General features: G+C 40.5%; 1 protein-coding gene across 8 annotated transcripts in view; it reads left to right on the top strand.

The window, feature by feature from the left end:
* Window positions 1-19,764, top strand: part of ADARB1 (adenosine deaminase RNA specific B1) — an 85,554-nt gene that overhangs the window by 21,641 nt on the left and 44,149 nt on the right. For 3 of the 8 annotated variants that reach the window (XM_042783861.1, XM_033005769.2, XM_033005768.2), the window contains exons 2-3: window positions 2,274-2,310; window positions 18,084-18,154. In XM_042783861.1, coding sequence (XP_042639795.1) covers window positions 18,127-18,154 — 28 coding nt within the window. In that variant the 5' untranslated portion in view covers window positions 2,274-2,310; window positions 18,084-18,126. Of the gene's footprint in view, window positions 1-2,273; window positions 2,311-7,218; window positions 7,279-18,079; window positions 18,155-19,764 lie in introns of those variants that run through there. The other 5 variants (XM_042783860.1, XM_033005766.2, XM_033005767.2 and 2 more) reach the window with 3 other exon arrangements.

Here is a 19,764-nt window from a genome sequence, read left to right as displayed (position 1 = left end):
TGTGGTTTGTTTTGTTTTTGTTGTTTTTTTTTTTGTTTTGTTTTGTTTTGTTTTTTGGGGTTTTTTTTGTTTTTTGTTTTTTTTTTTAATAATAAAATTAAAATGAATATTTTTTCCTGATGTTGACCAGATGAATGTAGTGTCTTAGGGGTGGGCCAAGGGCATGCTGGCATGGCCATGCCCTGCAGAAGCAGCGCCCAGCCCCGTCGGGCAGGCTGGCAGCGCCTGTGGTGCCAGCCCCATCCTGCTCACCTCCTTCGGCACGGACTTGGACTGCTGCGGTTTGCCAGCTAGAAAACTAAGAGTTAGAAAATAAACATTTGGTTTTTCAGTGTAGATACATTTTTGAGTAGTACTGTAAAACTGTTCCTTATGCATCATGCCTGTGGGTTGGTTCTTACCCTGTAAAACTGTCTGCAGCTGTCAATAAGGATTTTTTTGTACTTAGTGGTAAACTTATTTTAAGTCCCAGTTATGAATTGTGTCTGTTTAGTTTGTTTGAAACTCCAGGAATTACTGACTGGGGTAATACAGCTATTTTAGCAATACATTTTCTAAATAGAGTAGTTGTTTTAGCGATACAATTTCTAAAACAACTCAACATTACACTAATGTAAAAACTTAGTTAAAAACTACTAGCGTGTGTTGTCTCAGGATTAATTATAACTTAATTTAAAGCAATGCTCATATAGAAAGATTTATCAAAAAATCATTTAAAAAAAAATATCTTTTTTGGTGGATGTTGCCACAGATGCTGGAATTTCATGTCACACATAGATTGTAGCTCATATTCCAAGGGTTTGGAAGAGTTTTTCTTGTGGATATGGGGCTCTTGGGTTGGGAAAATATTAAAGGAAGTGGTAATCATCACGCTGTAAGTACTGTATCCCCATTTGCTGGGCTTGGATATAGTCCACTGCAGTGTGGAAAGCTGACTTCAGTTGACACTGCACTGAACTTCCTAGGAATTTTTAATACTTCATGCTAAGACCAATGTATTATTGGCATTTTTCTGGATTATTGGAAAATGCTACCATGAAGTGTTGGGAAATTGAGTACCTTTGGAAAAAAAAAACAGGATTGAATTAATGCAGTCTTGTAGTATGTGGACTTTAAATACTGTGCCAGATCTCTTCTTGACTAACTTGACCAAAACAGTTTAAGATACGATATATGCATCTATCAGTTTGTATACTCCATACCTGTGCTGTGCGTGCTACATAATTTAAATTTAGTGAAAGTTTTTGTAGGGTGACAGCACCCTCTTGTGGGCAGTATAACAGCAGAGAATTTCTGTCTTTTCAAGGAGCAAGTATCAAAATCCTTTACAGGTACAGATGGCATCCCCACTCTGATCAAATGCTGGAGTGCATGTGTGTTCTTGAAGAAAGTAGCTGCTTGACTGAAATACTTTGTTGCTTTGGAATTAGCTTCTGTGATTTGCTGAACCCTTTTTTAATAGTGTATCTTCACACTGATAAAGTCACATAAATATTTTCTTATGACTAGGAGGTTATCTGTAAAAATATAGCCATCAGTTCCTGACTGAATAGCTGTGCAGCTTACATGTGTTCCTGGAAATAAAATTTCTTGTAGCATTAGTCCTTCCCATTGTCCTGTATTCTTCTTACCCTACAGCTTCCATTTCTTTCCCGCCCCACTGCTAGTAGTTGAGGGATTTTCCAGTTTTGCAGGCACCCCAGGAGAATGCAAGCTGACACCAGTAGTATCAAGAAACTGGTGTTTAAAAAGGGGATGGTAGTGTGAGGTGTTGTTTGTATGGATTAAAATCAACCACTAAAAATAAAAGTTAAGATCTAAATAAAAAAAAAAAATATAACAAGATGACAACTTTAGATTTGCTTGCAGGGTAAGTTGGCTATGATAACACAGAAGTTTATTTTAGTTTTAAGCTGTTACTGGCCAGATTTTTTGCTGACCCTTTCTGCTAGAAGATGCAGAGATTGCAGATTGTGTTCTGCTAAATAGCTGCTTGTACCTCTGGGATGTTACTCTGACTCCAAGGACTAAACATCTTCAGTCCTGGGATTTTCGGATTATTATTATTATTTTCCAACCAGGAATGTCCAGAACTGTTTCTTCCCCTCCCTTTGCTGGGATTACAAGGCAGTTGGCTCTGTGACTGTGTATATGCTGTAGGTACCATTTATTCTTACAGAATCAGATATTTGTCCCTTCTAAGGAGTTGCCATTTGTAATGCACTTAAGTTTGTAGAAGAAAAAAATACTAACTGTATTTCCTCTTTTTGCAGGTTGCAGGATCAACATGTGTCTCTAATAGTTAAAAAGGTAAGCACGCTATGTTTGCAAATATATAGAAAATTTCTTTGTATTCTGATTGATGCATTCAGATGATAACTTGGAGGAGGTAATGTATTTAAAGAGTTATTTAAAACTTCATTATTTTATATATAAGCATTATGTTTGTACACTAAATGTCTTTAAAGATTTTGGATCAGTACAGTTTGAAAATAGGTATTCCTTAACAGTATTTTCTCTAACTGCATCAAGTCAATGCACATGTTACAAAAAATTACTTAATTTTCTGACTGCAAGTTTGAATCCAATCCATATTCATCAAATAAATATGTGAAGCTGGCATGTAGGACTTGAGAGCTTGCTGAGTGTTTGAGCCAAGCTTGTTAACTGATTGTGGTGGGAAAGGAGGAAATATGTCCAGTTTAGAAGCCTGTCTCCTAACGCCAAACATCACCCTACCTGCATGGATCTTTTTTTTCTCTTTATGAAATAACTTCAAGATCTTCGAGACTTTTTTAACTCCTTTTAAAACTATTTTATATTTTTCTTCTGTTTAGCTATTGTTTTCCTTAGTACCACTGGGTAGCTGCACCTATTATCTTTTAAATTATGATGAAAATACTGATGTTACCTACTGGGAAATCTAGGCTGCTCAGTTTTCTTCTCTGAATGTTTACCATTTTTTCCTTGGAAGCACATCTTAAATACATTTCTGACAGTCATGTACATTTAAGAAGTCCTTCAGAAGAAATGTATGCTAAAAATAAGATGTTCAGTCCTCAGGGTAAGCCAGTAAGAAGCATATGGACAAAGGATACAAAACTTCATAGTAAATATATGTTCCAAAGTAGTTTACTGTAGAATAAATCTGCAAACATCATAAGCTATTTCTAATTTGGAGTTGGGCTCTAGACTTCCTTGGCCAAGGGAGCAATAGGTGTAAAATCAATTATTTATGTAATGTAACAGTAGATGGTGCTATTGGAGTGGATTTAATCACCTGAGTTGAACTGCAAGCTGAGCCATATGGTATCAGAGCCCTTGGGATTCCTGGTGCGCAGCCAGCAACTTTGTGTTTTGAGATTTGCTGTGCCAAGCAAATGCTCAGGCTGTAATTAGCCTATACAAATTCTAGCAGTTGCTAATTTATAGACATTCTTGCTCCAGTACACAAACGTTGAAGGAGAACTGCTGTTGGCCTGTAATGCCATCCTCATGCTTGCAAAATACATGAATTGCATGTGGGAGAAAAAAGAATGTAAAAGTGCTTGCAAAATACGGTGTGTGACTGTTTTCTTCAAATAGCCTATAAAGTAAGCTGATAATAGTGGCCAAACATATTAGTAAATGAGATTTGCAAGCATAGAGATTTTCATGTAATACATAGGAAAAAAAAAAAAAAAAAGGTGATATTTTTTTGTGTTCTGTAATCAAACTTTCTGTCATTTTTCTCCTTTCCCCAGTAGCTTTCCAGCTTATCTGATTTGAAGTGAGACTGATGCATACCTAAAGATATTCTAGACTATTCCTATGAGTTTTGTGAAGAGTGCTGGGTGAAGGAGTCACCTGATAAGTGCTGTGTCTGGCCGAAGGGCTGCACCATGGCCTCGAGCCTCCTGGTGCCAAGGAACCTGGATGGGAAGGGACTATAGCTGCCACAGCTACAGGGTCTCCAGGTTGAGCTCACAAGTACTTAGCCACAAAACTCCATCTGTCACAGGCCACAGATCCACAGAAACTTGGGCTGGCTTTGTTCCAGTGATCCAGGTGGTAGAGGAGAGAACTGAGAAGCTACTGAACTTTTCCATCACTCTTACTGTGCAGCTCCTGGTCTTGCTTGGTTAGTTGACCTCAGTTGTTTAGTGTCTCTGTGTTCCCAATTCAGTGATGCGGGTGAGATGGGAGTGTTCGAGATGTGTAGGTACATAACCAAATTCCCCCCTGGGAATTGCTTTTTCTTTGGAGAGAAGGCAGTCCAGTTTCCTCTGGATGCCTCAGTAGGTGTGGAATGTGTGAAATAAAAGATGTTACAGGATTTACTGTTTCCAACGTACGCGTTAAAACTGAATGCTGCGCTTTTGTTCTGTTGTGTCACGTTTGCCTCTTTGCATTCAGCTTTTAACCTGCTTTGTTGTAATCATGCAGACTTTGCAATATGTTTATGGATATTGAATATTTAATCTCATACACGTTACAGATTGCATATTTTTAATTTCCTAAAACTGTTGTTAATGTGCCAACTGCAAGTGAATGCAGTGGGTGACTAAGTTTCTCTCCCGAGTGCATTGCGTACATCCCTTATTCAGTAGTCAGGTTTTAGAGACTTTTTTCTCTATTGAAGGCCGTCATCCTTCGAGCTAAAATTATTCCAGATCTTCTTTCTGTTTCTCATATCCCAGAGTCACTTTACCTTGGGGATCAGTGGTCAGCAGAGTAGGAGCTGCTTTGGAGAGGAGAGCTACAGGGGTGTTTCTGGAAAAGTCTTTTTTTCAGTCTTTACACCAAGTCCTGTGAAGGAAATCTCTGACAGGTTAGGGCAGATAAATTAATTGTTGAAGGCAAAATCACTTTTGAACTTTCCATACCTAATGCAGCAACTCTCCCCTGAAAGGGAAGGAGAAATACACATAATGTACATCTTTCTTACCAATGGTGAAGGTTTCAACAGCTGGAAGAATTAGGGTAAAGAGCTCAGTGGTTGCACAGGCTGCATTTTTGCTTTTTACGAACTGTTCTGTTTGCTCAAAGGAGCAAAATTAATTCTTATTCCCCTGAGGAGTGTTACTTCCTTTTTTTTCTCCGTGTATCTGGTCCTTTTCCTTCAAAGCTGTGTAGATGTAGATGCATCTCCCCCCATTGTCATTTCCCCGTCGTGCACAGCTTCACGTAGATTGAAATGTCAGACTTAGCCTGAAACTGTTAATTAGTGAGGCGCAGAACAGCTAACTTAGTCTTGAATTAGGTCTGGTCAGATGGGAGAGTGCTCTGCCAGTGCGCAGCCAGTGCCGGTGCTGACACTGGAGCTCTGGGCTTCACTGGCATTTCCTTGCAGTCTGCCTAAATTTTCCCGTGGTCACGTAGACCCATTGGGATGTAGCATTGAAGAGCCTGGTGTCAGACTATCGTCACTTTTAAATGAAGCTATTTCTGGTTTCCATGAAGGGAGAAATGTTGCTGTGTTAATCCAGAGCATGCCTCTGGTCATTCAGCCCAAGTGGGCAGTATTTAGTAAAAGAAGGAGAGATGCTGGAAGCACAAGAAAATGCCTGACCTTGTATCTGCTGCAAAGGAAGATCACACCTTATTGACCTGGGGAAAACTAATTTGGGGAGTTGGTGTTAGATGGTGATGGGATTCATTTCCTCCTGGGCTTCCTGATGGTAATGAACAAGTGGTAGCACGACCATGGTATTGATGTCTTGTTCCACCATGGCAAGTTGTTCTTTTTAAATTGTGTAAACTGGCATAAATGGTCCTGCTGATATTTCTTCATCCTCAGTGAAGTAGTGTCCATTAACATAGATGCTGAAGTAGAACTTCACCTCCTCTGAAGTGGGGAAGTTTGCAGCCCTTAGCGCTTAAGTTTCCTGCAGAAATAATCTTGGTCAACAAATTAACTCAGTCTCAGAAGCTTTCTGTCACAGACTGGAGGTGAAAAAGCTAGAGCCTGGCATCTGGGGAACGAGTGCCAGCAGAGGGAGGAGGAAGTGGAGAGGCAGGGCTCCTTGTCAGCAGGTCATCTCAGTCCCAGTGGTGATCTTGAGTGTCTTGGTTTTGGTTAGTGAAGTGCTACTAATTTAAGATGCCAGTGGCAATGTTTTTCCAAAAACGCCGGCTTGGCTAGTTGTCAAATTATGATGGCCCATGTAAGTCATCTACTAGAGTTTACCCAGATTTGATCATGTTCTGTCTTCCAAAGAGTCAAGGCCTGCTATACTGAGAAATGAAGGTCTGAGAGCAGGTGGTGGTGACTTGTCAGAAGTCTTCTCAGTGTAGTAACACACTGAAGAAGCTGGTGGAGCTTGCACCTGCAAACATCCCCTGCTAGAAGATGGTTTTTGTCCTGTGAGGTTTAATTTGCAAGCAGGATTGAAGGATAGCTACAACCCCCTGTCTGCTGCCGATCCATGAGACCCACAGGATCCACAGGATCAACATGTGTTTGGTTGGTTGCTCAAACTGGGGGAACGGGATAATTTCTCATTATCCCATAATGTCACATGTTGCTTTATTGTTTAGAAAGGGTCTGGAAAATGCTACAGTTAATGTTGACATTGGGACGTCTCTTGGTCAGACCTGGCATAAAAACCCTCATGTGGAAAATGTGTGACTAAAACGTCGCTCTCTAAGATTTGTGTATGTGTGTATTCCTGCTATTCACAAATATATTTTGTGCAGTTCTAGGCAATGTATGAAGTACATACCTGAGAACATGAGAAACAATTATAAAGGGTGCTGAAGGCGTCTTGGTTTCATGCACTAGGATGTATAAGTGTTTCCTTGCTTATGTCTCTTCTTGTTAGTGAGGTATGTGTAAGGCTGAAGCCACGCCAAAGAACTGCCTTCCTTTTTGAATAATAAAATAAAACCAATTTCTGCCTTTCCACACCCAGCAGTGAGTGTGTCTTCGTTACTGTCCTTCCCTGCCCCTTTCACTTCCCGAAGGGTTAAATTGTCACACGTGCCTCTCGCGGCAGGTAGGGATGAGCTGCAGCATTTGCTCATCTTTGTTGATCGGACTGTGCGTCGGCGGGTCCTACGGCTGGAGGAGCGGGCCTCGGCTGGGCGAGGAGAGCGCACGGCGAGGCAGGGGTGACCCTCCTCTTGGCAGTGGTCGCTGGCTCCTTAGGAGGGGGCGAGCGGGGGGGCCGCGGTGGTGCTGGACTGCAGGTGTGTGCGTGGCATCTCTTCCAGCCGCGGCGCTCGGCATGGGGACCCTCTTCACCGCGGTCCGGCGGCCCTGTAAACGGAGGAGGAAGAAACGATCGGAGCGGAGAGGTAGTGTTTTCTTTGCTGCACAGTTCAAACAAAGGACTGGGGGGATCGTAAGTGTAGAGGCTTTCAGGTGAGGTTCGAACCTCCATTGCTAAGTGTAACGTCAGTGTTTTCAGTTTGGATTTATAGAGTAAGAGATCCTTCAGCATCTCTCAACATTTTATTTTACTTAGCTTTCAAAGTTCAGAATGAGAGTACTTTTTAACAAACATGAAACTTCTCTAAAAGTGCAGCTTTCTGGCCTGTACTTTCTACTAATAATGATTTTATTTAATCTGTCAGATTATGGGGTTTTGTATCATATGCCATTCTCTGTTAACATAAAACATTGGGTAGCTGCTATATTTTCCTTTCAAGGTGTCTCTAGTTTTTCCTCAACGATGAGAATAAAACAAGATAGCTGTTAAAAGGGTCCTTCAGAACTTTTTGTGTGTGTAGTAAACATACAAAATATTCAAACAAAAGAAACGCAAGTTACGTCTCTCTTTGTACTTGTGTAGTACCTACTTGCTATAATCAACATTTAGCTAAAAATATTTTAAGTAGTGGCTTGGGGAAATAAAAGCAAATACTGTTGTGTTGGCTAGTACATTTTGAAGTACTTCTGGTGTTCTTCCTATCTTTGGAAATGCTGCATGGGAAATAGAGACTTCAAAACCAGGAGAGAGTTAAACGTGTAAATATACTGTACTTTTTAAGGACTCCACTTAAATTAGCATCCATTTAGATGTTGTTTTTCTGTTTGATGTGGCTGGCATGTAATGCATTCAGAAAAGGATAGCTTTTTGCAGTCCTGCTTGTAGGCTAAATATTGCAGGGCGTGCTGCTACGCAGAATCACTTGGCTTTGGTGAGTGTATTTAGCTAACATCTGGATTTTGGTTTGTCACTCCATGTAAAAAGCAAAAATCCCTTCTACTACTCCAGCACAGTACAGTTGAAGCTTGAATTAATTTTAGCAGTATAGCAGAGAGAAAACAGTTCATGCAACCAAGGAGCAGGCTTTCTCCACAGTCCTATTCCACATATAACATGCTGTCTATGCACTGACCCAAAACAGTTAACTAATATTTATGTCAGTTATTCTTTATTGTTATTTTTTAAAGCTCTATAGATCTCTGAGCTGCAATTAAGCTTTTCCATTTTATTCTTACTTTTTTTTTCTGAAATAAAAGTTTCCCCAGTGCTCTCAGAGAGTGTTACTCTAGTTGTATCACTTAGAGCAGGTTTTTCGGAATAAATTTTGGGAGTTTACTCACACTTGCTGTCAGAGGTGAATGCTCAGCTTCAGTGGAGGGAGTCCTTTTGGAAGCTGTCCTTTCTTGGATGCCATGGACAGTTACCCAGCCGTGATGCTGAAGCAGTGCAGAGGCTTTGTGCCTGTAGGACCTGAGAGGTTTCTGGATGTCTGTTGCTAAACAGATGGTTTACAGGCAGTGAATGAGTTTATTATTGCAGTTTTGCTGCAGGAAGAAAGCTGCTTGAATAAAAGTTTGGAAGGTTAAAGAATAAAAAAAGCTGTTTCTTCTTCAGAGTGAAACGATAACTGAATTATTAATGATTTCTAGTTATCAAGGATGCTTTGGTGGGAGAGAAAGCTCTTTTCTGTAGTGACCAGCCTGGGTACAGAGTCCTGAAAAAATCTACCCTTGATTTTTGAAAGCATATGTGGGTCTTAATTTATATGGGAGAGCTTTTAAAAATAGGGGTTTTTGTTACCTAATCCTGTACATCTGGAAGCCAGGTTAAAAAAAAAAAAAAATCATGGACTACAGTGGGAGCAAGTTTGGAAGATTAATCTCCTAGTTAATATGTGTACAAAAAGTTCTGAGAAGTTCATTCTCTCTGCCCCAGCTAAGTACTGTCTCCTACACGTTGCATGTACTGTTTGAATGTTACTCACTCAGAAAAGTAGATGTTATTTGGACTTAATTGATAAGTATGTGTAATTCATTATCTTCAAAGTATTTTTGACTTCACGGGATTGGCTGTCAGAAGTTAGTCATAATGGAAAACACTGATGCATTACTTTTCTAAAACGCAGTTGTCTTGGTCTAGTGATGTGCTTGGGATAGGGGAGTCATAATGAAAAAAGCACGGCTTCCCACCCAAGGTGCTCCAAGAGAGACTTCAAGTGTACTTTACTCCTTGCTTTAGGCATCAAAGTCAAATCCTAGCCTTGGTAGGGCAGTTTTAGAGTAAGGTCAAGTAGGATCAGTCTAGATCAGTTGAGCAGTTGTTTGCTAAGCAAAGGGATGAGTCTGTGAACCAAGAATCTGTATCTGTTAGTGTACTAAAATATTATGTATATGTTAGTAGTTCTTTTCCTGGCTCTTCCCTGACTGGTAAGATGGTGTGAGCATGGCTTTGTGTGGTGTGGGAATGTGCAGTACTGAGTTGAAATGTAGCGATGGGATCACATAGGTGGCACAATCCAACTCTGTATGCTCTCCTGACTTATTTCCGCTCCGTGCAAGGTGAGTTTTGGTGCCTGCAGCACAACATCTAGGGAACCAAAGCATGGGAAAGCACGGGCTTAGTAGCCTGGGGTCTGTGGTAGGTGACTTGCAAAACAGCAGGTCAGCGAGGAGACCAACCCTGGAGTAATTTACTGTTGCACTTGTAGGTACTGGAGAAAAGTGCTGAGCACTAGTAACTTTTCTCAAGTGTATTTTTTTGTAAGGAAAGGACTGGGAGGAAATGTGATCACTCATTATATGCCAAAGAATATACTTAGTCTAACTCTTAAACACATATGGTTAAACCTTAAAAGGATGCAAATGCTTCATTAGAAAGTGTGGACAGACAGCTTAGTGTCATTTGACTGCATTATTTATTACTCTAGCATTGCATCTCTTACATGCCTTTAACAGCTCTTCTGTCAATTGGCCTTCTCTTTGGCTCGTAATTGATGCTTCCAAAATCTCTTTAGCACACCATATAAATTACAAAAAAAAAAAAAAAAAAAAAAAAAAAGTGTAAATTCTGTCTCAAAGCTCAGTAATGCCACCAAGTCTACATTCCTTTATACAAATACTTATGCAACTGGAGTTCCTGTTTGCCTGTGCTTTTAGCAGACAGGAGCTTGCTTTTCCTCTGCTTGAGGAGGAGGAAGGGGATGCTTAGCTGCAGGAGGTGGTGCTGAGCCCGGGCTGACAGCCCCACTCCTCAGGAGGGTTTACCCCTGGTGTGGCAGTGGGAGGCAGCTGGCTCAGGTAGCTCACTGATCGCCTCTGTAGTAATTCAGGTGGGCACTGTCCAAGTCTTTTGTCCTTGAGCACGAAGTGGTGCTGCAGGAGTAACTGGAGCCAGTTTGTTGTGCTAAATAAGGTGACAATTACTTACTAGTCCTGTTGATTACAGTTCACTAATTTCTTTTTGTTACACTGGAGTTATGCTGATGCTATATAATGCAAATGTGGCAGTACAGTAAAACATTTCCTTAGCAGCTCTAGTACTTCAGTAAGAACATTGTTTTATTTGTTGTTTTGTTTTTTTGTTTTTTTTTTTTTTTCCCGGGAGGGGAAAAGATTCTCTTCATACAGTGCTTCAAAAACAGTCACCAAGGCTAAAACTGATGGAAAAATTAAGCCAGGCTTGAGCCTACCTAGCAAAGCACCAAGACTTGGGTTTCGAGTCAACAGCCTTATTAAAGCTTATCTTAATAAATACTTCAGCTTTAAGCAACATCTGAGTAACAGCACAGGCCAAGGCGGCTGCTGTGCCAGCTGCCTGGCTTGTGCTGTGGGCTTGGCTCATTTTCCTACCCTCCCTCTAAGTTCGGGCAGCAGCAAATGTGTGTCTTGAAAACTGTGTTTGTCAGGACAGTGGTGATGCTCTGTCTGGGCGGTGAGGGGTGAACGCCACTGGGCATCACACTTCTGAGGGTGATAAATCAAAAGGAGAGCTAACCACTTCTTATTTTGCTTCTAATTCAGTCTTGGACCTCATACTTGTATCAGCTCTCACTCTCCCCACATCTCTCTGGCCTGGCACAGTGGTAACTGCGCTTGACTCCGGTCACAGGTAATAATTCCCAGCCATCTGCTCACGCTTTTAATCTTTATTCAGTTACGTGTACATGATGGTGGTGCAGACCTTTTAAAATTGATGTGGCCTTTAGGAATACCTCGACTGTCTAAAGACTTTAAAGCATTTTATTGTCATGGGAGTATTTTATTTTACTGTTTCATGTGCATTGAAATAAATAATTCTGAAAAGAATCTTTACTCAAAAGGAAAATTAATTTTTCAACAACCTTCCAGGTCCTTTCTCTAATAATTAACTGATTTATTTTCAAGGAAAATTTATCCTGAACTGATACTCAGAAGCTTGAAAAACATAACATCTTTTGGAATACAGTACTTTTAGAAGCATCTCACCTTTTTTTCAAACATATTTTAAATGCTTGGGTTTTAAACAATAAATATGCTTTGGTTTCAATCAATAGTGTAAAAAAAATATTATTTATCACTTTGGTTTTGTTGTCTTTGTTAATCAGTTCAAGGGGAATTGTATTAAGTCTTCACATTTGCTGCAGTTGTATGTTTTAAAACCCCAAATGTGGTTAGTACATACATACAGTTTACATGATGTACCGTGTATACACGTGTGATATACGGTACTGGCAGGGGTAGTTTGAAAACAAGGGAGCATCCCTTGCTTGAATTCAGCACGGCATACAGCATGCCAAAAGTACTTTGGAGATGTTGGAGTTTGATTCTGATGCCAAAATGCCTTGTTCGTGTCTGCTTAGTTGTCATGAAATATTCATCATCACAATGAAATAAAATACCAGTGCTTTCACGGTAATGTATAAAAATTGTTATTGTAGCCCACAAAAAGAGTTCACCTTTTGTAGACAGAATTTTTACACTTTTTTGTCACAGCTGGATTTTAAGTACATGTTGACTGTGGTACCTGAGCTGTGTATCTACATGGAACAAGTGTTGCTGCTTCTGTTACTGTAGAGAAATGTTTCCTCTTAACTGCTCTACCTAACTGTGCATAATACTGTCCATAATATATATAATAGATAGTCTGGTTGATGGTAAAATTAGTATGCCAAGAGTTGTAGCCTTATTGATAGTACAGAATTAATTAGGATTGGAATCAGGCTTTCTCTATGGTAATGGGAAAGCGAATTTAAGCAGCTTTTATAGAGTGAATAAAAGAAACCCACTTAGCAAAAGTTCTGCTTGAATTTCTAATCTCTTTAAGTGAAAAAGGCTTGTGTGATTTCATGATCCTCTCCCCTCCCTCTGTCCGTCTGCTTTAGTGAGGATGGTGACCAGGTGTGAGAGAGATGCCCAAACTGGCGCTGCCACAGTGGAATCATGGCACACTTCGTCATTAAAAATCGATGAGCCAGGCGTTTCCAGGTCTTGCAGGGCCCTGGATCAGGCTGGGGGGTGATCCTCCCGTGTGATGGTAGCCTGCCTTGAACACTTGGGTTGCAGGGAGCCTGGCTGGTGGCAAAGGTCCTCTTGGCCGTGTTGTTCTCATGTTCAGAGGGTGCGCTAGCACAGCGTCTCGGGTTTTCTGAAGCGGTGTCTTCTTTCCAAAGTCTGTTGCTTCCCAGCTGGGACTGGGGAAATCTCATCAGCTGGGTGTCTCTGGCTCTTCATTTGTGTAGCACTCGAACAAAAAGCAAAGTGAGGTGCCTGGGTGTCCCATCCTCCTTTCCTCCGGCTGCACCCTCGCACACGCACGTCTGATGTGAAAGTAGTTGTCTCCAAGCTGTAGGCGTTTCTTTTGACTTTCTCTGGAAAATAACTATTTTCCCTTCCCAGTTCTCTCACTCATCCTTTCTTCCTCAGGAAGTATTTCTGTTGTTCGTTGATTATTGCTGGCACTTGTGTACTTGGCATTGATGCAAGCATCGCTGCTCCAGCCCCCAGTGGCAGTGGGTCTGGGGACAGGCTGTACTGCAAGAAAGGCAAAAAAACCACATGCTTGCCATCATTGAATAATACACACATTTGCAATTTCTTGTTCAGCATAGCACACTAACATAGCAACACAATCACCTGCACTGAAAAGGCTGGTAATTCATTCCATATTAAGCAGCAGAGGTGACTGCTGCTATGTTCAGCACAGCGGGGCATATTTTGGTGTATGGATGAAATCCAGAAGCTGTTGAAGTCTGAAAAAAAAGCTGAACTCTGATCAGCTTCCACTTGTATGTTTGAAAGGCTTTTCTGACTCCTGTGAAGAGTGATTGAGGTGACTTTTTTGTTTTACTCTGCTTAGTAAAATATCCTGGTTTGTGGCAACTTTAGTTACTGCTTTGTTTGTGCCCCCATTATTGCACTGGGACAGATGCTGTCATGAGGCAGGCTCTGCTAGCCAGCCTGAAGGGAAGTAGCCAGGGTTGTGGCTGCTGTAGCCTGCAGCTGGGATAAAACATGATGGGAAGCTCTGCATCCCCCTCAGGTCATCATGAGTATTTCAGCTCATACGAGGAATAGCCCACCTAAAGTATGTCAGTGATCCTCTGACGCTAAGGGGATTTGCACTGGGGTTGGAGCTGTCTCATGCTGTGTCAAACGAGGCATGAGCATCTTTGGGGGTGAAGCCTGTCAGTTTAGTGGTGTGGGAGGAAATATAACCAGTACGTTAAGTGGTGTCACCAGATCAGTAGTGCAATGTGGGCTCGCAGACCTGCTCCCAGTTTCTAGGACCTTTAGGCATTGCTGCAGGAGAGAACTTCGGGATGGGACTTAAGGACATACGGTTACAGCTTTCTGGATACTTAGAGGGAGCTCATTCCTGGTGTGACAGTGCTCACAGGAAAGCCTGGTGGGACAGTTGGGGCTGATGGCTTTGTGGCATGAAGCTTAAATCAGTCTCACAGCTGTATGGGAGTGGTGATGGGACAGGCCTGGGTGCAAAGAACTGCACAAGTTTCCTGTGAAGTGAAAGGGATGGAGAAAGGAGAGCAACCCACTGTGTAGTGGATGAGTGCGTGTGTGTGTGTACCCAGGCTGGAAGCAATGGTCTAAGCAGCTCTTTGGATATGCACGTTATGTGGAAAACAGGATTTGTTACAGAGCAGTGGAGAGGTTGTTGTACACGAGGTGAATAATGACATGGGCACAGAAGAGATTGACACTCTGAAACCCACAGTTTACCTAAAGCTTTGATGCATGTAAACTGGAATTTACATAGTGATTTTACACATAGGCCTTGGATTAAAAAGAAAACCAAAACAAAAGCAAAAACAAAAAAAAACCAACTTGTGGAAATTCTGTGATTTGTTTTAGGTGCTCCTGTCAGTCTTGGGAGAAGTAGTATGTGCCGGTCAAGTATTTTAGTTCTGTGTCCCTTGAAATTCTGCACTGATGGTGACAAAATTAGCAAGGATTTGCTTGTCTTAATTGCCATATTTTTATGATCTGCTTGAGTTTATGCTGTCTGACTAGTGGGAATCTGAACATCTTCATTATATTCAGAAGTGTGTTTTTACGTCTTGTCACTGCCTCTCTTCCCTGTTTGTGCAGAAAACTCTTAGTTACTTAAATCAGTGTCGTCTACAGACAGGGTTGGGGACTGCAAAGGAATTGTCTTGCCTGAGCAAAGACAGTCATTCAGGTCACAAACTGGGATAAACGTTTTGCGGTGGCAGTAGGAGATTTGGGATATCAGCAGGCATGTGGGCTTTGTTTTTGAAACTGTGAAATGGTGACAAGCACAGAGATGTATTTATTTCTCATTCTACTATTAGAGGTATAGCATTAATTAGCGTAATGATCGCTAAAGGCACATTTTACATTTTCAGTGCGGGCTGCTTAGCTCCTGCTGTGAAAAGGAAGCTGTAAAGATTTCATGTAGTATTGTGCTGAGGATTTGTTTAGTTGAAGATAAACACATTTCATTGTTAGAAATTACTGAATAACAGTATTTAGCATGGATGTTAAAGTTGCAAACTTGCACATCTATATGTACATTTTAACATCATTCTTCATTTCTCAATATCTGACACTTATTTTTGGACTTAAGTTTCTTGACGCTTCTGATTAAAATGTAAAAGTGTATATTACCTATGTGCCAGTGGCTGCAGTTTTAAAAAAACTTGTTTGGTGTGACAGTTTCACTGGCAAGTCATGCAGTGATAAGTCATCTCCTGGCAAATCAGCAATGAAGTTTGAGTGTGTTGATCAATGGATCGATGGTTCAGCCAGAGTTTGGACTGCAGGGGTGGCTGGGGTGCTGGAGGAGGACTGCACGTGCATGATCCCCATGGGTTATACTACTCTTGAGCAGCCAGATGTATTATTTCTTTCTGTATCCCTACATATCTTTCTTTCTTGGATGGAAGTTTTTGTGGGATTTTAAAATTTTTTATGTTGGCAAAAATAAAACCAAATTGACTTTAAAAAGAACAAAACAGGACAATGCAGTTCATTCTGTTTGGTGTTTATGCCTGGACTCTGGATTTGCACCATGCTTTTGCATGCTTCGCGTGAAGTGTCTACTAAAATAATAAATTGGGGTGGAGTGGCCAGTTTCTTTTTGCAAAATTTGGTAATTACATATTACGCCTTCAGATTACTATAGTATGCAATCTGTGCATTAAGAACAACATCAGTGCAAAGTTCTGCCTTTTGTGTACTAGCTAAAGCTGACTGCAGTTTTAAAGTAGAGTGGAATTCAAGCTAGATTTTCCCACAAGGAGTGGGAAGGGAGCAGGCATTTGGCTATGTTAAAATCAGTGTTGATTTTATAGTGTCAACCTTATCAAGTGACCATGTTGGTTCATATGGTTCCTCTTCTTGATAACTTTTGATTCTGTCATCTGATTTCCACCAGCACTGACACTGAAAGAAGTCTCAAAGCACTGAAGTTCCTAAATATTTGATGCAGGCAGCTGGATGAGAAACACAGATGTGTGTCCTCACCGAGAGAAGGGCAAAACATAATATAGTAGAGCAAATACTTTAGTGGTATAAATTGTGCCAGCCCATACAGCAGCGTGAAACCGAGCAGTGTCTCTTATGCCACCTGCCTTCCAGTGTTCCCATGCTTTTGAAGGCACAAGCAACCTCCTGCTTCCCTGCCTGTTCTCCCCATCCCTTCCAGCTTGGCCTCAGCCCTTGGTTTCACAAGGTGTTATCGTTCTTGGCAGTATCCTCTTAAGACATCACCATGCCTCTCTTCTTCCCAGCCGCAGCGCCCAGGTGTTTGTACTGGTACCAGTAACGATGTACCGGTGCTGAGAATTGGTTCTCTCATCTGGTCTGGCATATGTGACCACAGCCTTGGGCTGAATTGGGTATCTCTCATTCTGCCAAGTCCTCAGTATCCTGAACACTTACCCAAAAGCATCTGTGAAGTTGTTAAACTTTTCAGATATGTACAGTGTCAGTAAAATGTCCATGGATAATTAGAATCGATACTGTCTATGGTAAAAGTAAGCTAAGTAAACAACTGAATCTGTGCTGGGAGATAACTGTAGTATTGGAAATAACAAAAGGTTGAAGTTTTGCCCTGTGATTTCTGTGGACTATTTGAAATAGTTTTGGAGTAGGATCAAAGACGCACTTAAAAGTAGGCCTTCAGTCTTAATTTAATCTGTCAGCAAAAGGATTAAAAATTTACAGATGTTACACGAAACTAGATATCACAGAACAATTTTGAATTTGTACTGGAATTTAATCTCTTCAGGTACTTTCCAAACATTTAATTGTGGTAAAGAACCAGCAGAAAATGAATGCATTATATTAAAAAAAAAAAAAAATCGTAATTCCGAACATGGAAAGCTCAGTGTGTAGTTGTTAATGCTTCAGAAAGGATGAGAGGCAAATGCACAAAATTCAACAGATTGGCAAGTATAAGACAAATTTACACAGTTTGATCCACTCCAGTGTAAGAATGTGAAGCCGGTTAATGCTCCACTATTTTTTCCTCACTGTAATAATGGATTTTTTGTTAAAAGTACAAGTCACTGTGTGGCTTTGGGGTTCAGTGCTCCCTGTTGGATCACTCATGGCGTTATGAGATTGGAGCAATTAACTAGAAAGCAACAGGAATTAAGTACTTGATTAGTTTTCAGGAAAAAACCCAAAGCCACAAAACTCATGACCCTTAAATTAGTGCTTTTGATTTGGGTAAAAGCGGTGCCTTCTTTCAAACCAAATGCTTGGTAGATTATATAGTTTGCATGTCAGGTGCTTATACTTGCCTTTAGATCAGTGTCTTTTGATGAAATGAAAGTCACTGTGGCTAATAAAATCAAATTCCCCACAGCCAGATAACCTATATGTAATATCGCCTGGACATTTCAGTTAATAAGGGCTCCACATGTAGGAGAGAGGGTTACACTGCCCACTCTGTCCTTCACCTGATGTGGGGCAACATCTTTTTGTTGTTGATGATCATCTTGATTTTAGGAGGGTTTTTGGGTCAGGATTTAACCAAACCAAACAGACATTTATCAGTTTAGTGCTGGGTAAAAAACTCATCTTCAGTGTTTTGATTGCTTGAATTGTCTGTGTGGATTTGACATTATTCTGGAGTTTAAAAAAAAAAATAGCAGTGTGATAAAGTAGTTTACATACTCCTTCAGATAAAAAATATTGTAGCTCATCACACAAAAACCCAAAACTTGTCAAATTTGCAGTTCTGCAGCGTGCACCTCAGCTACAGAAATAGGCACTTTGGGGAAATACTATGTGAAAATTGATCAAAAACTGGGCAGCCCAAAGCAAAGCCAGTGCCCAGGCTGCTGCTTTTAAAGGAGTTGTAATGCTTTACCTTGTGTGTTGGTACCTTGGATTTTAAATATCCCACTCTCTGTTTTCCAGACAGAAGCAGTCTCCGCCAGCCAAGAAACCAGCAAAAATATTTCACAATGGATGTAGACGATGAAGAAAACATGAGTAAGATGTGTTTATTTACACAGTAATAAACTATGTAATAATTTCTGAAGGTTACTTTTTCTCAGGAGCACAGGGACGACTGCAAAGAAACTTTGGAAGCACAAATTAAACTTACTTCTTTGTATGTTTTAAAATACAGTGTAGAAGCTTTTGCATTAAAAGTGTTTGAAATACACATGGTTGTATGCTAATCTAGTTATACCTTGTGTTTCATATTTTTCTTCCAACAACTGACTAAGCAAACAAAATATTTTCTTGTTTTGAACCGGCAGTGAAGAAGAGAGAAGAGGAGAATACCGGTAGTGCTGCTGCCAAGGGTTAGGGCCCAGTCAGAAGGGAGAGGTGGCACAAAGGCGATGGAGTTGAAGCGTGTAAATTAAATGAGGGAAAGCAAAAATGGAGCGAAGAAAAGCAAAGGGAGGAGCTAAAAGAGCTCCCTGCAGGTCTTGCATGGCTGATTATTCTCATTAGATGCTGATTGTTCCAACCCAGAGCTACTGAATTATTAAAGCACAAAAATAGTCAAAAATAGTGATCATCTTGATGCATACACTACCAAAGTGCAGTGAGGTTGATAAGTCTGTAGTATAATTAAGATCTGATAATCTGTGGAGAAAAGTGTTCTCATTAAAACATTATAAAAATATTTGTGCTATTATTGGCCTTTCAACTATCTTTTTTTTGTGAATGAGAGAAATGCTCTGTTGCTGCTATGCTGGTGTACTGTGTGTGACTGTAAATAACTGTATATGATGTAATAACAAATGCACTTATTTTTCCCCTAAGTGACATTGTCTAAATGGCACATCTCTGGCAAAGCTGACAAAGCCCCAGCAGTGTAGGAGGCTTTGGAGCAGAAGAGTTGTAGTTCAGTCTGAAAGAGTTACAGAATAATTGTATTGGGAGATGAAGAGGTTAGATTGTTGTGTTTAAAAACAAACACACACCAACACTACCCTCCAAAAAAAAAAAAAACAACATAAAAATACTATATGGATGCATCTTTTTTCTTTGACTGAAACAGTGAACTCAGTAGGAATATGCTTCCTAACACTTTCATTTCCTTGATCTAAAAGAAATTACTTCAGATGGATGTTTTAGCTATTTCTAAAAGTGATCTCTGTAAGGAGGACTTCAAAATAAATAAGAGCTGTAATTGGATATTTCACATAAGATTTTTTTTTTCATAAAACATCACCTTATTGAAATAAGGAGTATGAATAAAAGGTGCCTTCCTGAGCTGGAGAAAATATCATCTCTTGGGGACAATCTGTGAGTGTCCTTAAGCAAAATACTCAATTTTTGTTTGCTGCTGTGTGTTTTGGGGTTTTTTTGTGTGAGTGCATCAATATGGGAAACCACTCACTGAACGTTTTGTCTTGTCAGGATTGTGGGTTAAAGGTTTGGGGCATGCATTTGTATAACCGCAGTTGTCTCCCAAAAGTATGTTTTGAGATGTCATCTGTACCATGTTCTTGAAAGGAAGCTACAGGTAACAGTGTCTATTTGGATGAGCCTGATTAATATAAGGTGCAGGAAGACCTTCCTGCATCTATGTGCCCAAACAGCCATCATGAATTTGAAATACTAAATCATCAGATTTGGGGGGG

The sequence above is a fragment of the Tyto alba genome, unplaced genomic scaffold (genome assembly GCF_018691265.1).
Source record: "Tyto alba isolate M040663 unplaced genomic scaffold, T.alba_DEE_v4.0 Super-Scaffold_7, whole genome shotgun sequence".
In the NCBI taxonomy this organism is placed as follows: Eukaryota; Metazoa; Chordata; class Aves; order Strigiformes; family Tytonidae; genus Tyto; species Tyto alba.
Note: the sequence above shows the minus strand (reverse complement) of the source record. Positions and strands in the feature narration are given on the sequence as shown.